This window comes from Phragmites australis, chromosome 1 (genome assembly GCF_958298935.1).
Source record: "Phragmites australis chromosome 1, lpPhrAust1.1, whole genome shotgun sequence".
In the NCBI taxonomy this organism is placed as follows: Eukaryota; Viridiplantae; Streptophyta; class Magnoliopsida; order Poales; family Poaceae; genus Phragmites; species Phragmites australis.
The window spans coordinates 41,650,206-41,669,778 of record NC_084921.1 but is presented as its reverse complement, the minus strand read 5'-3'; the positions used below and the strand labels follow the sequence as shown (position 1 = coordinate 41,669,778).

Sequence of the window (19,573 nt, the reverse complement as noted above, 5' to 3'; positions counted from 1 at the left end):
TCGAGCGAGCGAGCTACCGGCGCACATGACACGAGGGCAACCGCGGGAGGAAGGGAGAAGAGACCTACCACGGCGGCGCTTTACTCGGCCCGTGCCTTTCTCCCCATGCTCCGCACGCGCATCCGAATCCTGAAGCGGCGAGACCACTAGCGCAAGACCTTTTCCGCTTTCTTGCTAACATGGCAACATGTCCGTTTCGGCCATCGAACAGTGCGAGAATGGCAGGGAGATTCACTGGCCGATCCACGCGCGGGTGCGGATATATGCCACAGACTATATCCTGCTACTATACGACATGGTCTCCGTGGATGGAGCTATTTTGCTATTAATATTTTTTTTCTTGAATACGTAGGAGAGCTACGTATTTTTATATTAAATAGGAAGAGAAAGCATATAATACACAACGAACTTAGACAGAACTAGATACCGAAGCTTATATGAAGGAAAATTATAGGAATCTTAGAACAACGATGGTAGACAAAGCGCAAATTAGAAAACAGAGCCATAGGTGTGCAACCGTTCTTTTAGTACGCTCAGGTTTGTCGCACTAGCATGACACCATTGAGTGATGTCACCCCGGATTAGGGTCACTAGGGAATCGAGGGAGATACGTATTTTGTTGAAGATGATATTGTTACTTGATAGCCAGAGCCTCCAACAAACTAGAAGAGTCAAGTCCTTTTTTGAAATTGCTATCCACCCTCGCTCGAATATTGGTCCACCAATCAAGAACCGAGGTGCCCACCTTTGGTCTACCATGGAGCGCAAGCCAACCAAAAAATCTAACTTTAGCAGCTGCCCAAGTCCTCCACACGAGCTTGGCTCCCCCGAGGCAACCTTCAAACATGATGTTGTAAGCTGAACACGTAGAGTATTGACCGGTAGAGGTCCATTTCCAAACAACTCGATCATCAGCAGGACGCAGGATGACTGAGTTGAGTTGATCTCAGAGCAGCAAGTGTTGATATAATGCCAGGACTGCTATTAATATTGTGGATGTCATGAACTGAAGGATTATGTATGCTACAAGGATCGTGCATTTTGTGGGAGAAAAACTTGGGCATTCACCGACAAGGAAGTAGTCATGGACAACCAGTCAGTCACTAAACAATACAATTGTCAATATGGAGAAAGTTGTTGATCAACCGGTGCAAACAATGAAACCAGCCAGTTTTACCAGACACAATAAACATGGTCAGTTGAAAAAGATAACGAGTTCAAAGTGTTCAGTGTGGGACTTGTGATATTGTGGATTCTCCCAAAAAAAATGATATTGTTCATGCATAAGAGTAACTCTTCCATCGGTTTTCTCGGCGGCCAACAACATTAGATCCAAATACACCCTATTCAGCATTTACAAATGTTGCTCCATGAATAATTCGAAGCTAGCTTCGCTTGGCCTAGCAGCAGCTGAGTCAAAATTCAATTCATATACAATGTACTAGCAATTTTTTATTTATTTTTAGTTGTACCTAGCCTCGCCTTGCCTACCAAGTAGCAACATATGAGTAGGAAATTTTGCTTGATTGGGAAGCAGATCTAGATGCATGGCATCAAACCCAACAATAAATACATCGAGTTGGTGAGCACCTTAGCCTCAAATGTAGGTAAAGATATATGATGCCGACCAGGCCAGCTTATGGGATAATGACATACGGGCAGTCCTCTCAAGCCGTTTTTAACGGCTGATCAAGATGCATTAATGTATACATGGTTGGGTACGTGGGTGCTGTTTGATCTTAATTTCTCCGTTTGTATTGCTAAGTCCCAGGATTGGAGAATACAAAGCTCAAAGCACCCATAACAAAAAGGCAACCACATTGTTACAGTAATGCATACCAGTACCTACCTGCTTACCTGCTCGGTTGTCTCACTGAAGAAATGTCCGGCCTAGTAATTTGAAGCATTTGCACTCAATCTAAAGCAGTTGCATGCACGGATGATACGAAGCCAAACTCCGTGTTTTCATAAATTTCACATGGCACAATATAGGAGTACAAGTAGTCTAGATTGAGCTGACAAACGGTCACACTGCATCAGCCAAGCAATCGCAGTTCATGTTCTTGCATGGGCCCCAGCTAACCACTAATTCCAACAAGCACTGATTCAGGCCTGCTAAGACAGGACAGGATAGCATTTTCCTGTAGAGGGGGGGGGGGGAGGCTTCAACGTAGGAGTGTTATATCTGATGCATGTGTGCATAGGGGAAACTGTTTGTCCTAATTATTGACACCGATGAATAAGGATACGATCCCAATAGGCCCCAGGGGTCAGCATGGCTAGCAAAACTAAAACCACACCAATCGGCTCGTTCTATAGCCTGAATTTTATACAGAATGTAGTGGTATTTAGTAATCCCACCAAACAACGAACCAGATCCACCCCAAGTATTTTGTCAATGTTCTAGACATTCCCTTACTAGCAGGACAGGAGAAAATTCTAGAATAAGATAATTAGTGAAGCATTACTAAGAGCTAATTGTAGCCTAATTAAGGCTAGCAAGTTGGCAGTAATGAAACACTGATACTTCACTGTAGCCTAATCAAGACTTGTTTGGAGCATTCTGAACTGTACAAGCAGACATTTAAGTCCCATGCAGGTACATTACCAGCACACATTCAGCACATCTCATGGAGACTGAGGTTCAACCAAACAATGCTCAGATCAATATGAGTATCCTAAGCTACTCTCTCCATCCACCTTTATAAGGCGTATGTTTAGTCAAATGCATATTTAGTGTACAAAATTTGTACCAATTGATTTGTATTTCAAAGTGCTTTTAATGTGATATTGACTTTGTAGCAATTGACAATTTAATGTAAGAGCAATTAGTGGTTAAAATCTAGTTTTGAAGACTTTTTTATATCAAAATACGCCTTATAAAAATGGACGGAGGGAGTACATCTCAGTGGCTATGCCATTTGATAAAATTCTTACGGAATTTTCCAGCATTCCAAATGTACGATTGAAATGGTTCTGTAGGTAACACATATTGCAAGAGCTAATGTGCCGTAGTTGTGAAATTCTAATCACCAGAGTTATTAGGGACAGATGGAACAGAGGCAACTTGACCCAGTTAAAAGCAGAAATCCTAGCTCATCAATTCATCACATACCCTATGGCATGTGTAGAAATTATATTCTCATATTCAATATCATTGGTAGATCAAATAAATTGGATAGATATAGATATATAAATTTCTAATGGACTTCGTATTCTAAATCTAAATATAAATCGTAATATATATTGTGTACAACTTAAAGTCACTTTATGACTTTAAACAGTTAGTTGATTGTGGTACAACTAACTAAATGAGTTTCTTCTACAGAAGGGTTACTCCAACTACGACAATTGCATATGCGTGTTCATAATAAAATCCCAATTAAATTTTGTATCATCTCCAAAATACACACGACAAAGTATGTAATCATCTTAAGATAGAATTTGAGATGAATGATTTGGGTAAAATCAAATTTTTGTTTAAGTCTACAACTTGAGCATATTCCTTTAGGAATATTTATCCATCAGTTCATCAACATCCAAATAATATTGGACAATCATATCCATCAAAACACTCATGCTCATTCAATCCCTAAATATGAATCAAGATTTATTCATACTTGGGTTGACGATGAAAAGATATTGAACTAAAAGTTCTATATCTTAATGTCATCAAAGCGCATATTTATCTTACAAACCGCAACAGACCCGATATTGCATTGCATTTGCAGATAGCTTACTAGATTAAATATCACAACTCTAATAACACCATTAGGCGGGAGTCAAATGGGATATCCATAGATATCTTTATAGCACCAAAGATCTAGATTTTTTTAGTGAGAATGGCCTCATTAGGCTATGATCGTGATTTTGATGATTAATAACAACATAGTTAATGGGACTAATATGTTTATCAAGAATATATATTAGTATGTCTTATGGATGCAATACATGAAGAAGCCACTGCAACCGGGACAAGAACTGAATTGGAGAAGTTCCAGAAAAATTTGCCTCACCGGATGGTCCGGTGTTCTGGGTGTTGAACTCACCGGAGTATATTTATCATATGGGAGAAATGCCTAAAGACCTCACTAGAAGGTCCGGTGTTTGAGCAGAGTGCTCATCGGAGCAATTCTTCCAGATAAGGTGATGTGCTGAAGAATATGCCTCACCGTATAATCTGATGATCAGTGATAGTTGCACCGGAGCATTTCCAGAGAATGATGTAGCCGCTGAAGATCGAAGGTTCAACTCATCGGATGGTCTGGTGCTAATGGAATGAACACCGGACAATGAACAGTACAAAGGAGCAGAACAAAGTTCAAGTCATCGGATGGTCCAGTGATGAAGGCTGTGTAACACCGGAGCATTATTTCCAGAGAGGGTTGCAAAGGCTCAGATGACTAAAGTCAACTCACTGGATAGTCTCGTGATGAAGTGATGTGCGCCGGATGAACACACCAGAGCAATTTACATCGAGAAGAAGAAAATACTCGGATGGCTAAGGATAACTCACCGGATAGTCCGGTGATAAAAATGAAGTATACACCGATGTGTCCGGTGTTCACAGAGCTATGAGTGTGGTTTCAATGGCTAGTTTTTAAGAGTGTATTCACTGGATGATCCGGTGTTAGTATTACTGTTCTCACCAGATCATCCGGTGTTAACAACTTTTCAGAGTCGTTGGGTTAACAGCTAGTGCGCGAGTTTGAGGCTATAAATACCCCTCCACTCAGCCATTTGAAGGTGCTGGAGTCTAGAGAAGTTCATATACACATGAGAAGACATCTAAGCCACCAAAGTGCTTAAAGTAATTATTCAAGGTGATTAAACACAAGATTAGAGAGTGTTTAGTGCTTATAGGCCTAGAGAGAGTGTTGCTACTAATTGTTATCTAGAGAGTGGATCAAAGAGTGATCCAACCTTGTACCAAGTGGTACGTCGACACCTTGGAGTCTTGGTGACTCGCTGGCAAGATTGTTGACCCTCTGACTTGGTGTGGAGTGGCGACAAGATAATTAAACGAGGATGCGGAGACCCTTGCCTTAGTGGCTCAAGCTCCGAAGTGATCACGACGGCAAGAAACCGGAAGAGAGACTAGTGGTAAGACCTTGCCTTGGTGGCTCATCCGAGTGGAGACCTTGTCTTTGTAACTTAGTGGCTTAAGAGCCATGATCGGGTGTTGATCGAGAGCATAACCTTTGTGAAGCTCCAATATGGACTAAGGGTGACATTCATGACATCGATACTACGGAAAAAATCTTTGTGCCGAGTTTGTTCTTTCTACTTTATTTACGTTTCCGCATTTACGTTCTTGCAATTTACCTTCTTAGATAGGTTATTAAGTGCTTTGATCGATAGAGTAGACACACTAGATAAACTTAGAGCATATTTAGATAGAAATTTATATATGTTGATCTTGTGTAGTTTTTGAAGCCAAAATAGTTCTAAGTGTCCTAATTCATCCTATCTTAGGGCATCACTGATCCCTACAGTTTTTCTATCAGAAAAAACCAAGATATGACCATAGTAAGATATCTAGACACTGGCTATATAACTGACCCCTATAATGTCATATCACAGACTGATTTCATGGTGATATAGCCATCTTATAGGAGTCGTCAAACAGATTCCACTGACTACTTCCACCTACCATTCTGAAACATCACATATATGCATATGACTTCGCAGAATGATAAACCATATACAACTATCATGTGATATTGATTTCATTGAATTATTCAACATTATCTATAAAGATAATGCTATTTATATTGCTCAGATGCAAACATGTTACATAAAGAGTAATATTATCAAACATATTGCTCCTAAATTGTTCTATCCTCATAATAGGAGATATAAATCTTGCAAACTAAATCATATGATAATCTAGTTGATTTATTCACTAAGTCCTTACCAAATTTCACATTCTAAAATGTATTTACGGAATTGATATGCGATGACTACGAGATTTACAAGGTTCAGGAGGAGTTAATCCCTAAATAATAATCTGTTATAATTATATTACACTTTTCTCCTTTATGAGTTTTTCCTATACGGTTTCTCATATAAGGTTTTGCGTGAGTCGTGCTAAGCAATCATATTAATATCCTTTGTTACTTATTTTGGATGTTGGTGGCTTATTAACTATTCTAAACCTTGCAATGATCATAGAGGACGCGTTTGCATCGTGAGGCAATATCTACACAAGACCATATGTCATCTCTCTTATTTTTTCTTTCGAATTCTTTAAATGAGGTATCGAAGGCATATCTATTGTTCTCTAAACTTGCTTATAGTTTTTTCCTTTTAAAAGGGTTTTCCTTTTAAAGGTTTTCTCATATAAGTTTACAAAGAGATAATAATCAATATATGCTATAACATTTTCTCATTATTTTTCCACTGGATTTTAAAGTAGTTTTAACAACATATCACTATTATTCCTCCTATTTTCTCAAGAGTTTTAATATGATCCATAAATTATAGTTATTGTTCCCTAAAGTCATCAATGAGTTTTTCCTATTTAGGTTTCTTATATGAGCTTCAATAAAGCAAGAACCAATATATATCATACCATTTTCTCCTTACATTTTTTTTATTGGGCTTTCAAGGAGTTTTAATGTCATATCAACGTACTATTTTCTCATCATATTTTTTCATAGGGTTTTAGAGGAGTTTTTTAACAAGAAATTTACATTACGAATAATTGATCAGGGGAAGTGTTAGAATATGATTACAGTTAGTGATCAATTAGTAACAAGATGGCTTTACCAAAAGGATATGTCCTTTGGTTAAGAGACTTCGTACCCTTTTATTGTTTCCATTGGAGAGAGATATATTTCTCCAATAACACCCCTTCATCATATATATATAGAGAGAGACACACACACACATATCATTAAATCAATACAAGAGTTTCATTCTCTATTTTTTTTATCTCTACTTTCATTCCCTACAACAATACTATTATCTCACATGAGGTAAGAGAAATATCAACAATTAGATCAACTAAAATAGACGGTTCATATCAACTTGAGTGTACTTAAAAAAAATCCTAAACTATATCACACGCTAGAAGTGCAGAAAAAGCAACATTTATGCATATGGGAGTGGTTGATAAATGTTAACCGACGGGTTGCCAACATGGCTACAGCTGCAGCGGTACAACAACAATCAAGAAGGCACTAGACAAGCAAATCAGTTTAACACAAAAAATATGTCAACAACCAATAATAATAATACAATTGTAGCTCTATTCTCTGCCAGATCCTTTGTTGGAGTAGCTTTTTGTTTCAAATTTATCACTAGTCCCATCGATTCCATAGAATGAAAAAAAATTCTTTCCACGAATTTGCCTCTATTTGTTTTATCCCTGAAGGTAAGATGTCTTAAGTTTACATGGGCATTCACCATATCCTTTGTGTTTTTGGGTCTCCTGGCGAAACACTTTCCACCATAATGTGGTCCCTCGGCTGATGTCCGGTGGATTCTGCTTAAACTTGTCGACTAATGAGCTGTGATTTTATGAAATGAATATCACTTTCACTTTTTCAGACATTTTGGCATGCACTTTTACTCCGGCTGCAAAACATCAGATTTTGGAAGCAAAATATCTCAATGCCCTTCAAGATATCAGTAGTATTAGTTTGTCATCAATGTACTCAGTAAATACTGGGTAACTTTTTTCCTGTTTGTAAATGATGTCTTGTTGAAGACCATAAGACAACTTGACATATAGACAACTGTGCTGCAGGTAGGATCACCAAACAGACAAACTTCCATGTCGTGGGAGTGGACCAATAAGAATATAAGATCGTTGGATCTGATGCATTCATGAACATTGCAGGACACAGCCCAAATTCTGTACTTTCTCTCTGTGCTCCATGTTTGATTAGTGTGCTGTGAATTGTGACTACACATATGGCGAAGGATCATACAATAAGATAATATCATTCTCAGTCGCAAAGAGATTTGTATCTGAGACAAAACCATTCATCTTTTAGACTAAAATTATAATATGCTGCAACACAATTTTGCAATCGCTGTAGGTTTGAGTAACCTTTTCTTCTATAACCGAATGATTCATAAAGGAGATTACTTGCGCTTCTCATGGATTTGTTATTCAAATGGTGCTATTATTGACACAAAAAAATATATTATCTCTTAAAAACATTTCAATAAAATAACTCGAATTTCTATTATCATGGTTTACCAATTTTATCAATAAAGATGCATTGTTGACTTGGCATGAAGCTAATAGTTGGTAAGCATGCATCTCAAGTCTTCTTTTCCTTTTTTGTGTCTAATAGTGGCATATACAAATCAAGTTCAAAAGGTTCTATTCATTATTAGATTACAAAACCCTCATGTAACTTCAATAGAATCAACTGATACATTATGTAGGCATTAGAAGTGTCCATGCTATATTAATGCAAATATAAGTGCTACATGCTCTAAACATGTTGCGATTGTTTAGTGCAAAAGCTTAGGTTCTAATTGTCGTAATTCTGTTTTTTACATAAAAGGGAACCAAAAAAAAACCGAGCGGTATGCCATGCAAACTGCATGCTGCAGGATTCATTCTGATGCAGCATGGTGGTCTGTCTATTTGATATCTTAAGTTCTTGACTAATGACCCATCCCTTTCTAGATGGTTTCCTTTTACTGTTTAATAGCCATGCACAAATATCACCTCCTATAACCAAAATGGCATATATTAAGTTCTTTCTTCCAAAATTCGTAAGGCCAAATATCTGCACCCTTGCTCCATCCGGAACCACCTAACCGAATAAAAACTACATCTTATATTATCTCCATGCAAAGTTTGCATATGAAGATTTCACAGGGACACCATGGCTTTGCCATGTATGGCGTCCGCCATAGCGTCGTGGCGTCCTAAGGTGCATGTCAGCGTTGTGGCGGGCGCAATAGGATGTTAGGGTGGTGACTTACTTGTTAATCAAGAGCCGACTAGAATCAGGCCGTAACAATCTGTCCTCCGAGAGCCTGAGACACAACCCGCAAGGAAGCGAGGAACCCTAGAGACGCCGCCTCGCCTGGAACTCCGTCCGTCTCGTCTGGATTCTGTCCACCCTCTCTCGCCTGGATCTCGTGGCCTCGCCCTCGCTGTCTCCCGAGCGGGCTGCCCCTGCACTCGCCGTCTCCCAAGCCGACCGGCCGGCCCCACCCTCCGTCGGCCCCTTACCCCTACGCTGTCCGCCTGTCCATCCATATCTCACAGCAAGGAGCATGGGGCGGCGGTGGTGAGAGGTCGAGAGGGAGACGAGAGAAGCAGCGGCTGCAGCGTTGATTGCTTGGCTGCTAGGGCTACGAGGGCTTCTATGAGCCGGCTTGATGGGTTGGGCTAATTAACAAGTTCCTCCTTTTTTGCCTTTTCCTTGTTGTCTGTTTATTATACCTATAAATATATCAGTGCATATCTGATTTACACACTAGCACATAGCAGTTAGCAATTAGCACACTAGTTTAGCTCAAGCTCTTAGTTGTAGCCACATAGCAGTTAGCACACTAGATAGCACATAGCAGTTCAGCTGCACACTAGTTCTTCAGTTGAAGAAGATGAGGAAGAGGGAGAGGAAGAAAAGATCATTGTGAATGATCATATCCTAGACTATAATTTGTGTATTCGCCACACCAATGTGTACATGGCGTCGCCACACCACGCGTCATAGGTGCTGTAAAGTTGTGAAGGTGGTGAGTAGCCACGCCTCGCCACACCGTCACACATCATCATAACTAAGATTTTTATGTCCGATATCCTCTACTAAATCGATAAAAAAGCATGTGCATGGTTAAAAAAGCCTAAGATATTCTTAGAGTCATTTATAGAAAACACAATAAAATTAGCAAGTATGAACTGCCTAAAATCAAATGCACGCCAGTAGCAGATATAGCATTCATATCACATGGATTTTGTTCCTACATGCGTTGCATGGTAGAGTGTTGATTGATTTCTAAATTAAACTAATGTACACAAGCAAGATAATGGAATACATTTTGTTCCATTATCTACAAAGCAAGCATGAGTTTGTTAGAGTATATGGTAAGTATCCGACTATTATGGTAGGATAGAATTAGTCTCTGCACTATGATTTCAACTTATCTATAAGATTGCTTGAGGTCCAAATCACCATGTACTCTATATAAACAGTCAACGTGGTTCAATACAGGCCAGAGCTATTCCAAAGCCGCTGCCTCCACAGGTTCCGCCACGCCGCCCTATGGAGATGATCCGATCTCCATGATCTCTCCCAAGGGTTGCGCAACCCATAGATTAGTGTTTGTATCGCCAATCCATATATCAGCCAACCACTTAGTTTTTCCTGGTCATCTTCATATCAGGTTTACTCTTTTTTTTCCCGATCATAGATTAGTTTATGTTGCCCTACCGACCCATCGAAATTTCTCGGCTTTGAACTTCACCGCCTCGACTTCAACCTCTCCGACACCTCCTCTCCTCCGACATGGTAGCATGACGTGGCATGTCATCAACACAACCCTCATCCACGGCTTTTCGAGCACCCTATCTACACGTCGTCATCATACGAGTTCATCATCGTCATCCCGTCGTCCGCAAGCACGAGCCTCGCACCATTGAGAACGAGGTTGTTGTTAAGTGCCTTCTCAAGCTGCAGCATCGGCACTCGTGGTCACGCCACCAGTCGAGGTTGCCGCCTCTCCAGGCAGTGACTCCACCTCATGCTATTCGTTCTCGTCACCACGTCAGCTATTCCTCTGACACCTCCAGGCTGTCGCGTTCGTCAGTCGATTTCCTCGACCAAATCAACCTAACCTTGTGCACACTTGTGCTCGTGTTGGTGTTTTGGGCATGGACCCCCTTCCATGGCTACAACCACGGTTGCCTCGCTCTTGCTACCTCGGCAGCAATAGGACTGTCATCCACTTAAGCAAACTAGTTAAATTTCACTCCAATCTGAGCGTTCGCGCTGCTCACGCTACAACTACAGGGGATGTTAGAGTATATGATAAGGATCTGACTGTTAGGTAGGAAAGGATTAGTCTCTCCGATATGATTCTATCTTACCTCTAAGATTATTTGAGATCTAAATCAACATGTACTCTATATAAACAGCCTATAAGGCTCAATACAATACATTCACAATTATCACACTTTATTAATCTTTTACACAAGACAAGATCAGCAAAACAACTTTAAGTCACTGAACCTCAGAGTTCGCTGTGCCGTGAAGAAGCCCTTGAAGCACCGGCTAAGAGATCTTTGGCAATGACAAGCAAACCCTGCAAATCCTTTGCTCCCACCTCCAGGCAATCCTTCAGCAACCCCCCTTCCTCCACCTCCCACTTCACATCCATCACCACCTCTCTCAACGGCCCCTAAACGCAAACGAAAGTTCTTAATCGACAGAGCATTGCTCAAATCAGAGGCACCACGAGTGTAAGTCAGTTACCTGTTCGGAGAAGGCGACGAGGAGGCCGTTGAGGATCTCCGCGGCGGCCTCGCGGACGTCCCCGTAGTGGCGGCGCATCCACTGCGCGGCGTCAGTAGTGGAACGTAGGCGCGAAGCCTCCGCGGCGGCGGCGAGGAGGCGGGAGGCGGCGGCCGCACAGGAGAGGCCGCACCCGGTGGCCGAGGAGAAGGCGTAGTGCCGGAGGTAGTCCCAGCCGAGTCCCCACGCGCCACGGGACGATATAAGGGAGGCTATTCGCCGGGCACGTGCGGCCGCGGCGGCGTCCCCACGGGCGGCGCGGGTGGCGGCGACGCGGGAGAGGAGCGAGTGGGAGAGAGAGACGAGGGTGGTGAGATTGCGGAGTGGGATGCGGAGCGCGGAAGCGCGTGGAGGTGGGGAGGAGACAAGTAGGAGGAGAACGAGGACGAGGAGCGAGAGAGGGGGACGGGGCGCTCGCCGGCGGCGAGAGGCTCCGGTTAGGGTCATCGAGGAGGCCGGAGGTGAGGAGTATTTTGGTTTGATTAAATCGAACTTATGAAAGGGCAAAGGCCTCGTGGGCCTGAAGTGTTAATTCTATTTGGGTGTTAGTAAATCCGAAGTTTGTAATTAAATGTGGATCTATTTTGATCTTTTGAAAAATTTAATACTATATTTTTTAGGATTTTTTATACTATATATACGATATAGAATTCCTTATTATAAACACAGATGAATATAGAATAAATAGTTTTTCCTATACTTTATGTCTTCTTTACAATTGTTCTCTTGATGGATCGCTAGATTATACCTGATAGTAACTGTTTCTCAATACTTTATCAGCACGAAGCTCTACCGAAGACAAGCTAGGGAATCTAATCATCTCGCTCGTGTGGATAGAAAGGCACTATCAATTCGATATGTATACTCACTGCTACTGTTTATTTTGCGTCAAAAAATAGATATAAATCTTATGAACAGTAGTGAGTTCGTATGATATCATCGCAGTATCATACCTGGCATGAATAGTAGGACTTATGGATGAACTGTAGTGAAATTGCATGAACTCCACGAATCCGATCTGGTGGGGTCCGCAGCCACCACCTTAACGGCGGCTGATGCTGGCAACCGTCATCTCTACACATATCAGAAAACAAAGAAACACGCCGCCAATCGAATCTGGTTGCAGTCCTCAAGCAAAGTATGCGGTGGCTTGATGGCCACTGCCACAGATCGAAAAAAGGAGGGAGTGCATGGTCGCACCCACCGGCATGGAAGCTGGCGGCTTTCTTGCTTCGCCGCGCCACTGCACTCATGGAGAACCTCCAACATCGCCCTGAGCACTCACTGTTGTGCACACTAACCATCGTGCACCACTGCCTTGAAGTCGTCGCACATCGCCTGCACGCATGCGCTGCCCGGTGTCATCGGGTCATCATGCTGGTGTAGCCTCTAGTGGACCACCTCGTCGCCTGAAGCGGCCCCACTACGCGCCATATCGGCTGCCTGCATCGCGCCGCCATCCGCCAGCCACGCCGCTCGCACGCGCGACCCTCCGAAGCGACGCTACCACGTGCTGCCACCCGCTGTCGCCTGGACTGTGCGCTGCTGCAGCCCCCGCGAGCCACGTCGGCGCTGCCCCTGCACGGGCACAAAGCACCGTCGGTGCCACCCCGCACCGTACGTCGCCAACCGTCGCTCGGATTTAATCGGGAGGTGGCTAGGGTTGGAAACCCTAGCTGCCCCATATAAGTAGGGCGTGCAGGCCAGATGGGTCGGACTGACCCAAGATGTAAGCAGGTCAGTCCGATAGAAGGAAAATCCAGTGAAAGAAAAGAAAAGAAAAAGAGTATTCCAATTTTTGCATTTAGCCTCCTAGGTTTTTCCATTATTTGAGCACAATCCTGGTTTTTTGCATTTAAACTCCTGGTTGTTCTAAAATTTATCCAAAGGATCTGTATTGCATAGAAGTACCTCTAGAATTCGAATTTTGTATCTGTTTTAGCAACTATGCAGTACTTAATTATATTATTATTGTTTTTATGTTGTTAATTATTATTTTATTGTTTAAATTGGCTATTATGCATTTAAATTCAGTAAAATTCATATAATAGCATAGAAAATATAAAAAAATTGTAGTAATGCTACTCCCTCCGTCCCAGTTTAGAGGGCGCATAACTTTTCACATGTTGTCCCAGAGTATAAGGCGCCTCACCGCATGCAGAGCCTTTTTTCCGATCCTGCCCCTGTGAATGCTTTGTTATGCATGCTGCATAACTGCACCATAAACGCACGCCGCATGGCGCCATGCAGCAGCAAGTTGAAGCCACAAGCCATGCAAGATTCCGTGTATCTACACTGCATGAACCATGGAGGAAGATGGCAAGCAGAAGCAGGCGCGGACCGAGCTTGACAACGACGACGCAAAGCACAAGCGGTCGCTCACAAATCTTGTCAACGGCGAGGACAACAAGCAGAAGCAGGCGCTCGCCGTTATCGTCGACGGTGAGGACGGTCAGAAGAGGGTGCAGACGGAGCTCGACGAAGGCGACGCAAAGCACAAGCGGACGCTCGCTGATCTCATCGACAGCGAGGACAGCAAGTACAAGCGTCATGGATGTTGCCAAGAACAACGCTATGGGAAGACAAACAGTACAAGTGCACTTAGAAATTCAGAGCTCCATGCATGTTTTAATTACATTTGCAAGAATGTAATCTAATTGATGTACTCAATTGCTTCGTTTACAATTTCTGGGTCACATTGCAACCCAACAGGAAGAACACCATTCCTCTCAAGTGATTGCTTCTTCAAATGTGGGATTGCATAGTGTTGCCCTCCTTTTTGACGCAAAATCTCTCTCATGCATGATTGGTGAGTGAGAAAAATACGATTACTCCTATCAATTGGATACTCGTCAAAAGCTTGGATTACCTTGGCGACAATGTCTTCAACACTACTTGGAGATAACTTTTGAAATATGGATTGAATGGCCGCAAAAAAACCAAGATCTAGGACATTGAGATCGGGAGAGTTGGGTGGTTGGCACATCAACCTTATGTCAAAACCATCTTCCATTGCCACATGAGAAAACTCCAAATCATCGATTGCAATGTGCGTCTTAGCATTGTCCTGCTGGATGAATATAGGTGTACCAATTTCCTCCGCTGGCCATTTCTGCTTGATTGCGGGCAATACCTTGTTCACAAGGTACTCACGGCTTGTTTCCCTAGTTACCGATGTCATTGCCTTGGTCACCATTGTACCGGCAGGCCTATTCACACTTCTTCTCTTCGCCGGCTCTACAAAAGTGAAAGGAAAAATTCCTATCTTTCCAGAAAAAGTAACATTCCCATCCCCATCATATCTAGGTCTCGCAATTGCAGCGAGGAACATCACCTTATCTATGAAATTCTTACTCTTTGTGGTTCTTTCCTGCTTGTCCTCATCTAGCGCCAAGTAGTACTTCTGACATTTCCTCGTCCGATAGAACCACTTCTCATCTATGTACACGATGTTGTACATACCCTGAAAAGTTGGTTCTTGCGGCATGCTTAAGTTATCTAGCATTGACAGGCAAAACCGAACCCGTGCTATCTTGTTTTCTTCGGTTAAGGTAAATTTAATGTCATTCATGTGCCGCCTAAACTTCCCTTCTTTCAACCACCTAAATAACGTGCTCTTTGAAATGTTTAGAGCCCCGGCTAGATCCCGGATTGTCGTTCGCCCACTCAAAGGCACATCTTTTATCACTTCGGAATCGAAGGCTACTCGTTTGCGGCCACAATTCTTTGCCTTTTTGCTAAAGACAGTGTGTACCCCACCACCTCGCTGTCCGTTTAGCCATATCCGCTGCACAACTCTCAAAGGCACACCCGTTTCAATAGAAACGACCTTCGTCACTCCATTTTTCAATGTGCCTAAAGAAGTCCTTTCTAGAAGCATGCTATAAATGGACCGGCGTTGATCATCAGTATACTGATTCCTCCTTGGGACATTGGCAACTTGATCTACAAATGTGTCAAAAACGAAAATAATCAAAGACAATCCTGGACGTCATCCTTTTCTGATGCAAAATGAGTAGGACATGGCTTACCTTGTGCAGCGGCATGGACGCCATCCTCTTCACCTTGTGCACCACCATGGGCAGCGACGGAACCTTGTGCAGGGACTGCATCTTCTTCGTCATGGGCAGGGGCACCATCATCTTCATGCAAGACAGCAAGGCACACCCATTCAATACATGATCTATCTAGGGTAAGCATGATTGGGCAACACAACAACACAACAAATGATTCGAGTACCTTCATCGCTATCATCCCACTCAAGATCAAAAGTGAGGTCGGTGATAGTGCCATTGTAGTCGTCAATATCTTCCCAATGGATCGGATGATAGAAATTCGCCATTGTTGTTGAGCATGCTAACGGATGAGAGAAGAGTAGGAGAGAGTGGTGGATGGCTTGCTGTGTTCATGGCCTGGTGGAGAAGAGGGAGAGAGTATTTATAGGATGAAAACATGATTGAATTTAAAATTATGGGCGGCTCTGAATTCTTCTGCGCACTAACTGCCGCGGGCTAAATACTGGCGCTAACCTGCAAAATTCCGCAAAACTTCCAGGCGCTAACCTGCAAAAACATCTGCGCGCTTGGCGCTAACCTTCCAGGGGCGCGCGAGAAGGATCGGAGCTTGGCGCGAGGGAAGGGAAAAGAATCTACAGCGCGCGAGGGAAAAATTGCAGCGCGCGGCAACGGCTGCATGCGCGCGAGGGAAAAAGAGTGCCGCGCTGCTGCATGGCTGCACGAAGCGAACGCTGCATGGCGAGCGTTGCCTGGGTTCTGCGGCCGGATTAATTCTGCATGCGCTTAATTAGGGGCAGATAAGGAATTAGATGAAGAAGGCTCACCGGTCTTGGTATTGCAGAAAATTTTTATACGCCCTCTAAACTGGGACGGAGGGAGTATTTAGCAACATGATGCAACTTTACTAGTAGTAATGCTTGCATTATGAAATATGTAGATGGCTGGCATCATGAACAAGGAGTTCGCTAAGCTTAATGCAGATGGTCGCAACATCTCACTTGGACATCAGATGTCAAAGGCCCGAGGCCGCATTTAAAGAGCGTGCGTGGCCTGTCACCTCCAACTGCTCCCGCCGCGCTCAGCGTCAGTTCCTGCCACATTCTGGCAGAGAGGCGTGGGGTTATTAATTGCACGGGTCCCATCCCGTGCCATCCGACCCGTCTCGGGATAACGTCGTAAGGGTCGAGGCGTTCCATCTGCCGCACTGCTGTGGCAGGGGAACAAGACAGGGCGGGCACGCTGGGCCGCTCTGCGGCTGCCCGGTGGGCCCTCTCCACGGTGCCCGTTGCCAGTGCATTTATGGTGACGGATGACCGGGCGTGGGACGTATTTTTCACCCCCTAGTCACTTCGCCCAGAGGAAATGATGACGCCCTTTCCATTTATGGTGTCTTGAAACTAGTGCTCCCCCTCCCGTTCGGGGCACGCTGCTGCCAGCGGGTATTTAAAGTAGCCGGTGGCACAAAAGAGAAGGGGGGCGAAAGAAAAAAAGAAACAACGGCTGAGAGGTGAACAACACGAGACAGACCGAAGAACAAAGAGCCCTAGGCTCTGAGATAGAACAACATTCTTGTAACCAGCAACATCCTTGAGGGACTTCCTCAAGGCATTTATAGTATCCATACAAGAGTAGGGTGTTACGCCCCCGTGCGGCCCGAACCTGTCTAAACTCCAGTGCATTTACTCCTTTCCGCATTAGATCACTCCGCACCGCCGGCCATCACGTTGATACCCATTTATTCCTCAGGCGAACATATTCAGGATCATCCCCCCGGCCGAATCTCTAAAAAGGGGTCCCTCAGGATCCCTGCGACAGGAATTCACCCTCTGACAAGATCCATGACCAATTCTCCCACTATTGATGTTTTTACGGACGGAGGAACTGAAACACCATGTTGAGGCATCAATAGCGGAGTTACGATCGGGACGTAGGTGTGGTCAAGGAACTGCATCAACAACAGAATTACGAAATCAGGAAGGAATAGGAAACTCAAAGCATTTGCACCTAACTAGAGAACTTATTGTGACGGCGGAGACCTAAGCACGAGTATGTTCCTCACAAAGCCGCTGGACCGGCTGGTCGGGGAGGACAGTCCTACCAACGATCCACCAGTGCTTGGTGTCCCACGAGCACGTTTGGACCGGCTAGTAGTGGAAGACGTCGGATCTCGGCAACTCGACATTTGCAAGTTGTTTAACCTGAATGGCAAGGGTCAGCAATTTCAGAGTTGACGTAGGGGAGTTCCCCTAGTTCTCGTTGAGGCATGCCAGCGCGTCCAGCAGGCAGAGGTTGTCCAAGGAATCCTCGGTCGAGAGGTAGAATCGTTCCTCCCTCCAGCCCGATCACGACGATTTGAGGCGCATGTCAATATAGGAGCCTGCAACACTGTCGCAGAGACAAAAGCCGCAGCTTCTGGTAACCGACCTGGTCTGTAACCTGGCCATGTATAAGTACCTGAAATGGTCGAGGCTGTGATCGATTCTGATGAAATTCTCACACGAATGAGCGAAGAGCTCTGCATGATGATGGAATTGAGGTTGATGTGGAGGTGGCAAATGTCATAAAAAGAGATAACGGTGGTAAAGAATTCGGAGAAGGAAGGAACGAGGCCAGCCAGGAAGAATCTTAATAGCATAGGCCCAGGCCTAGGGTTGTGCAGCCATGGAAAGAGGCGTACATAACCTGAACTCCGACCCTGACACAATTACAAGACCCAACTAGGTCCAAAACGGTGGCATATCACCTTATTTCTTTGACTATGACTAAACTATTAGAAATATTTGGTCGAGCTCATATCCATTAGAAAGGGATTGTCGTAAGCTTTCCAGAATGTCCAAAATTGCCTAAAACGGACTTTGTATGAGAGAGTTTTGCCTGTTTTACTGATGTGTTGTCCTGAGACTCGACCACGGCCATGACTTTGACCACGACTAGAGCTCAGCCTCGAGTCCGAGTAGACTTGGTCTTCGAGGGGTGACGTCTGAGTAAGGTTGTGGTGATTCTCTCATGTTCCTAAGCAATAAAACATTACAAGAATTTAGTAGTAATCCATACAAGGAAGCATGAACAGTAAGAAAAAAGTTCACCTCGTGGTCTAATTGTCGTGCACGTGCTCTTGTAATTGGACCTTGTATGATTTGAGGATTATTGGCGGTATTGATCATATCCGAAGGAGCTATGGGCTCATCAGTTCAGAGTGCACCAGTATCCTTCTTCTATCTACTAGCCCTTGGCGCGCTGCTGCTCGAGGAGGGCTCCGGGGCGCCCTCGGTCGAGCCCCCTGGAACGGGTCGAGCTCGGAGCCCCTCGGTCTTGAGTGATGTTATGCACATCGCGTCGTTGTTTTTGCCAGGGCCTGCGTGCCACGAAGCCATCTGCTTCCTCGGAGCCCCTTTTTATAGATGGAGGTGGCGGGGCATGCAAGGACCCTGCTTGAGAGGTGGGCTTCTTGGATTCAACGCAGGGGGTCGTAGTGATATGCACAATCTCCCGACAGAGCCACTCCTCCTCCGCACATGTGTATTCCTCAAATTTGCACATTACGGCGCTTACTGAGCGCACCGAGCATCGCTGCAGTCGATCGAGGAGAGGCCCAATGGCCAGACCTTGGGTAGCAGCGTCAATGACCGATGGCTCTAAAATGCCCTTTACCTGGACCTTAATTTGGGTGAACCTTCGGAAGTACTGTTGTAGGGTCTCACCGAGCTATTGCTTCATGGCATACAGGCTCCCAGAGGTCACCGACTTGACGAATGTACCATAGAAGTAGTTGCAGAAGGTGTCCCTAAGTTGGGCCCAGGCATATATAGACTCAGATTCTAGCGCGCAGAACCATCGGAGGGCTACTCCTTCCAGAGCGAGAGGAAAGAACTTGGCCATGACGGCCTGCCCACCTCTGTTGGATTCGATGGAGAGGGCGTATGCGTGAGTGAAGTCCTCCGAATCTGAATCACCTTTACATTTAGGCAACTTGGGGGAGGGGGTCCAGAACCTGTCCGGGAAGGGTACGACCTATAGGTCTGCCTGGAGAGGGGAGTCGAAGTTGATGTGTGGAGCCTCGTGCCATTG

The 19,573-nt window shown here is 44.3% G+C and overlaps 2 protein-coding genes across 4 annotated transcripts; both read right to left on the bottom strand.

The window, feature by feature from the left end:
• Window positions 1-7,127: 7,127 nt before the first annotated feature.
• Window positions 7,128-11,998, bottom strand: LOC133889496 (uncharacterized). 3 transcript variants are annotated; one of them, XM_062330001.1, is made up of 3 exons: window positions 11,451-11,998; window positions 11,208-11,376; window positions 7,128-7,912 (listed from the first exon to the last, which is right to left on the bottom strand). In XM_062330001.1, the coding sequence occupies exons 1-2, from the start codon at window positions 11,934-11,936 to the stop codon at window positions 11,209-11,211; spliced, it is 654 nt and encodes a 217-aa protein (XP_062185985.1). In that variant the 5' UTR covers window positions 11,937-11,998; the 3' UTR covers window positions 7,128-7,912; window position 11,208. The 3 variants fall into 3 exon arrangements, with proteins under 3 accessions (XP_062185985.1, XP_062185991.1, XP_062185983.1); XM_062330007.1 differs by lacking the exon at window positions 7,128-7,912 and adding an exon at window positions 7,960-7,977; XM_062329999.1 differs by lacking the exon at window positions 7,128-7,912 and having other exon boundaries at window positions 11,086-11,376.
• Window positions 11,999-14,142: 2,144 nt separating this feature from the next.
• On the bottom strand, window positions 14,143-14,976 carry LOC133884944 (uncharacterized). Its single transcript, XM_062324559.1, has one exon. The coding sequence runs from the start codon at window positions 14,974-14,976 to the stop codon at window positions 14,143-14,145; it is 834 nt and encodes a 277-aa protein (XP_062180543.1).
• Between the last annotated feature and the right edge of the window lie 4,597 nt (window positions 14,977-19,573).

Coding starts and splice junctions, on each gene's coding strand:
- LOC133889496 (XM_062330001.1), bottom strand. CDS start 11,936: ATGACCCTAACCGGAGCCTCTCGCCGCCGGCGAGCGCCCCGTCCCCCT. Junction 11,377..11,450: donor TCGTCGCCTTCTCCGAACAG/GTAACTGACTTA, acceptor GTTTGCGTTTAG/GGGCCGTTGAGAGAGGTGGT.
- LOC133884944 (XM_062324559.1), bottom strand. CDS start 14,976: ATGCCGCAAGAACCAACTTTTCAGGGTATGTACAACATCGTGTACATA.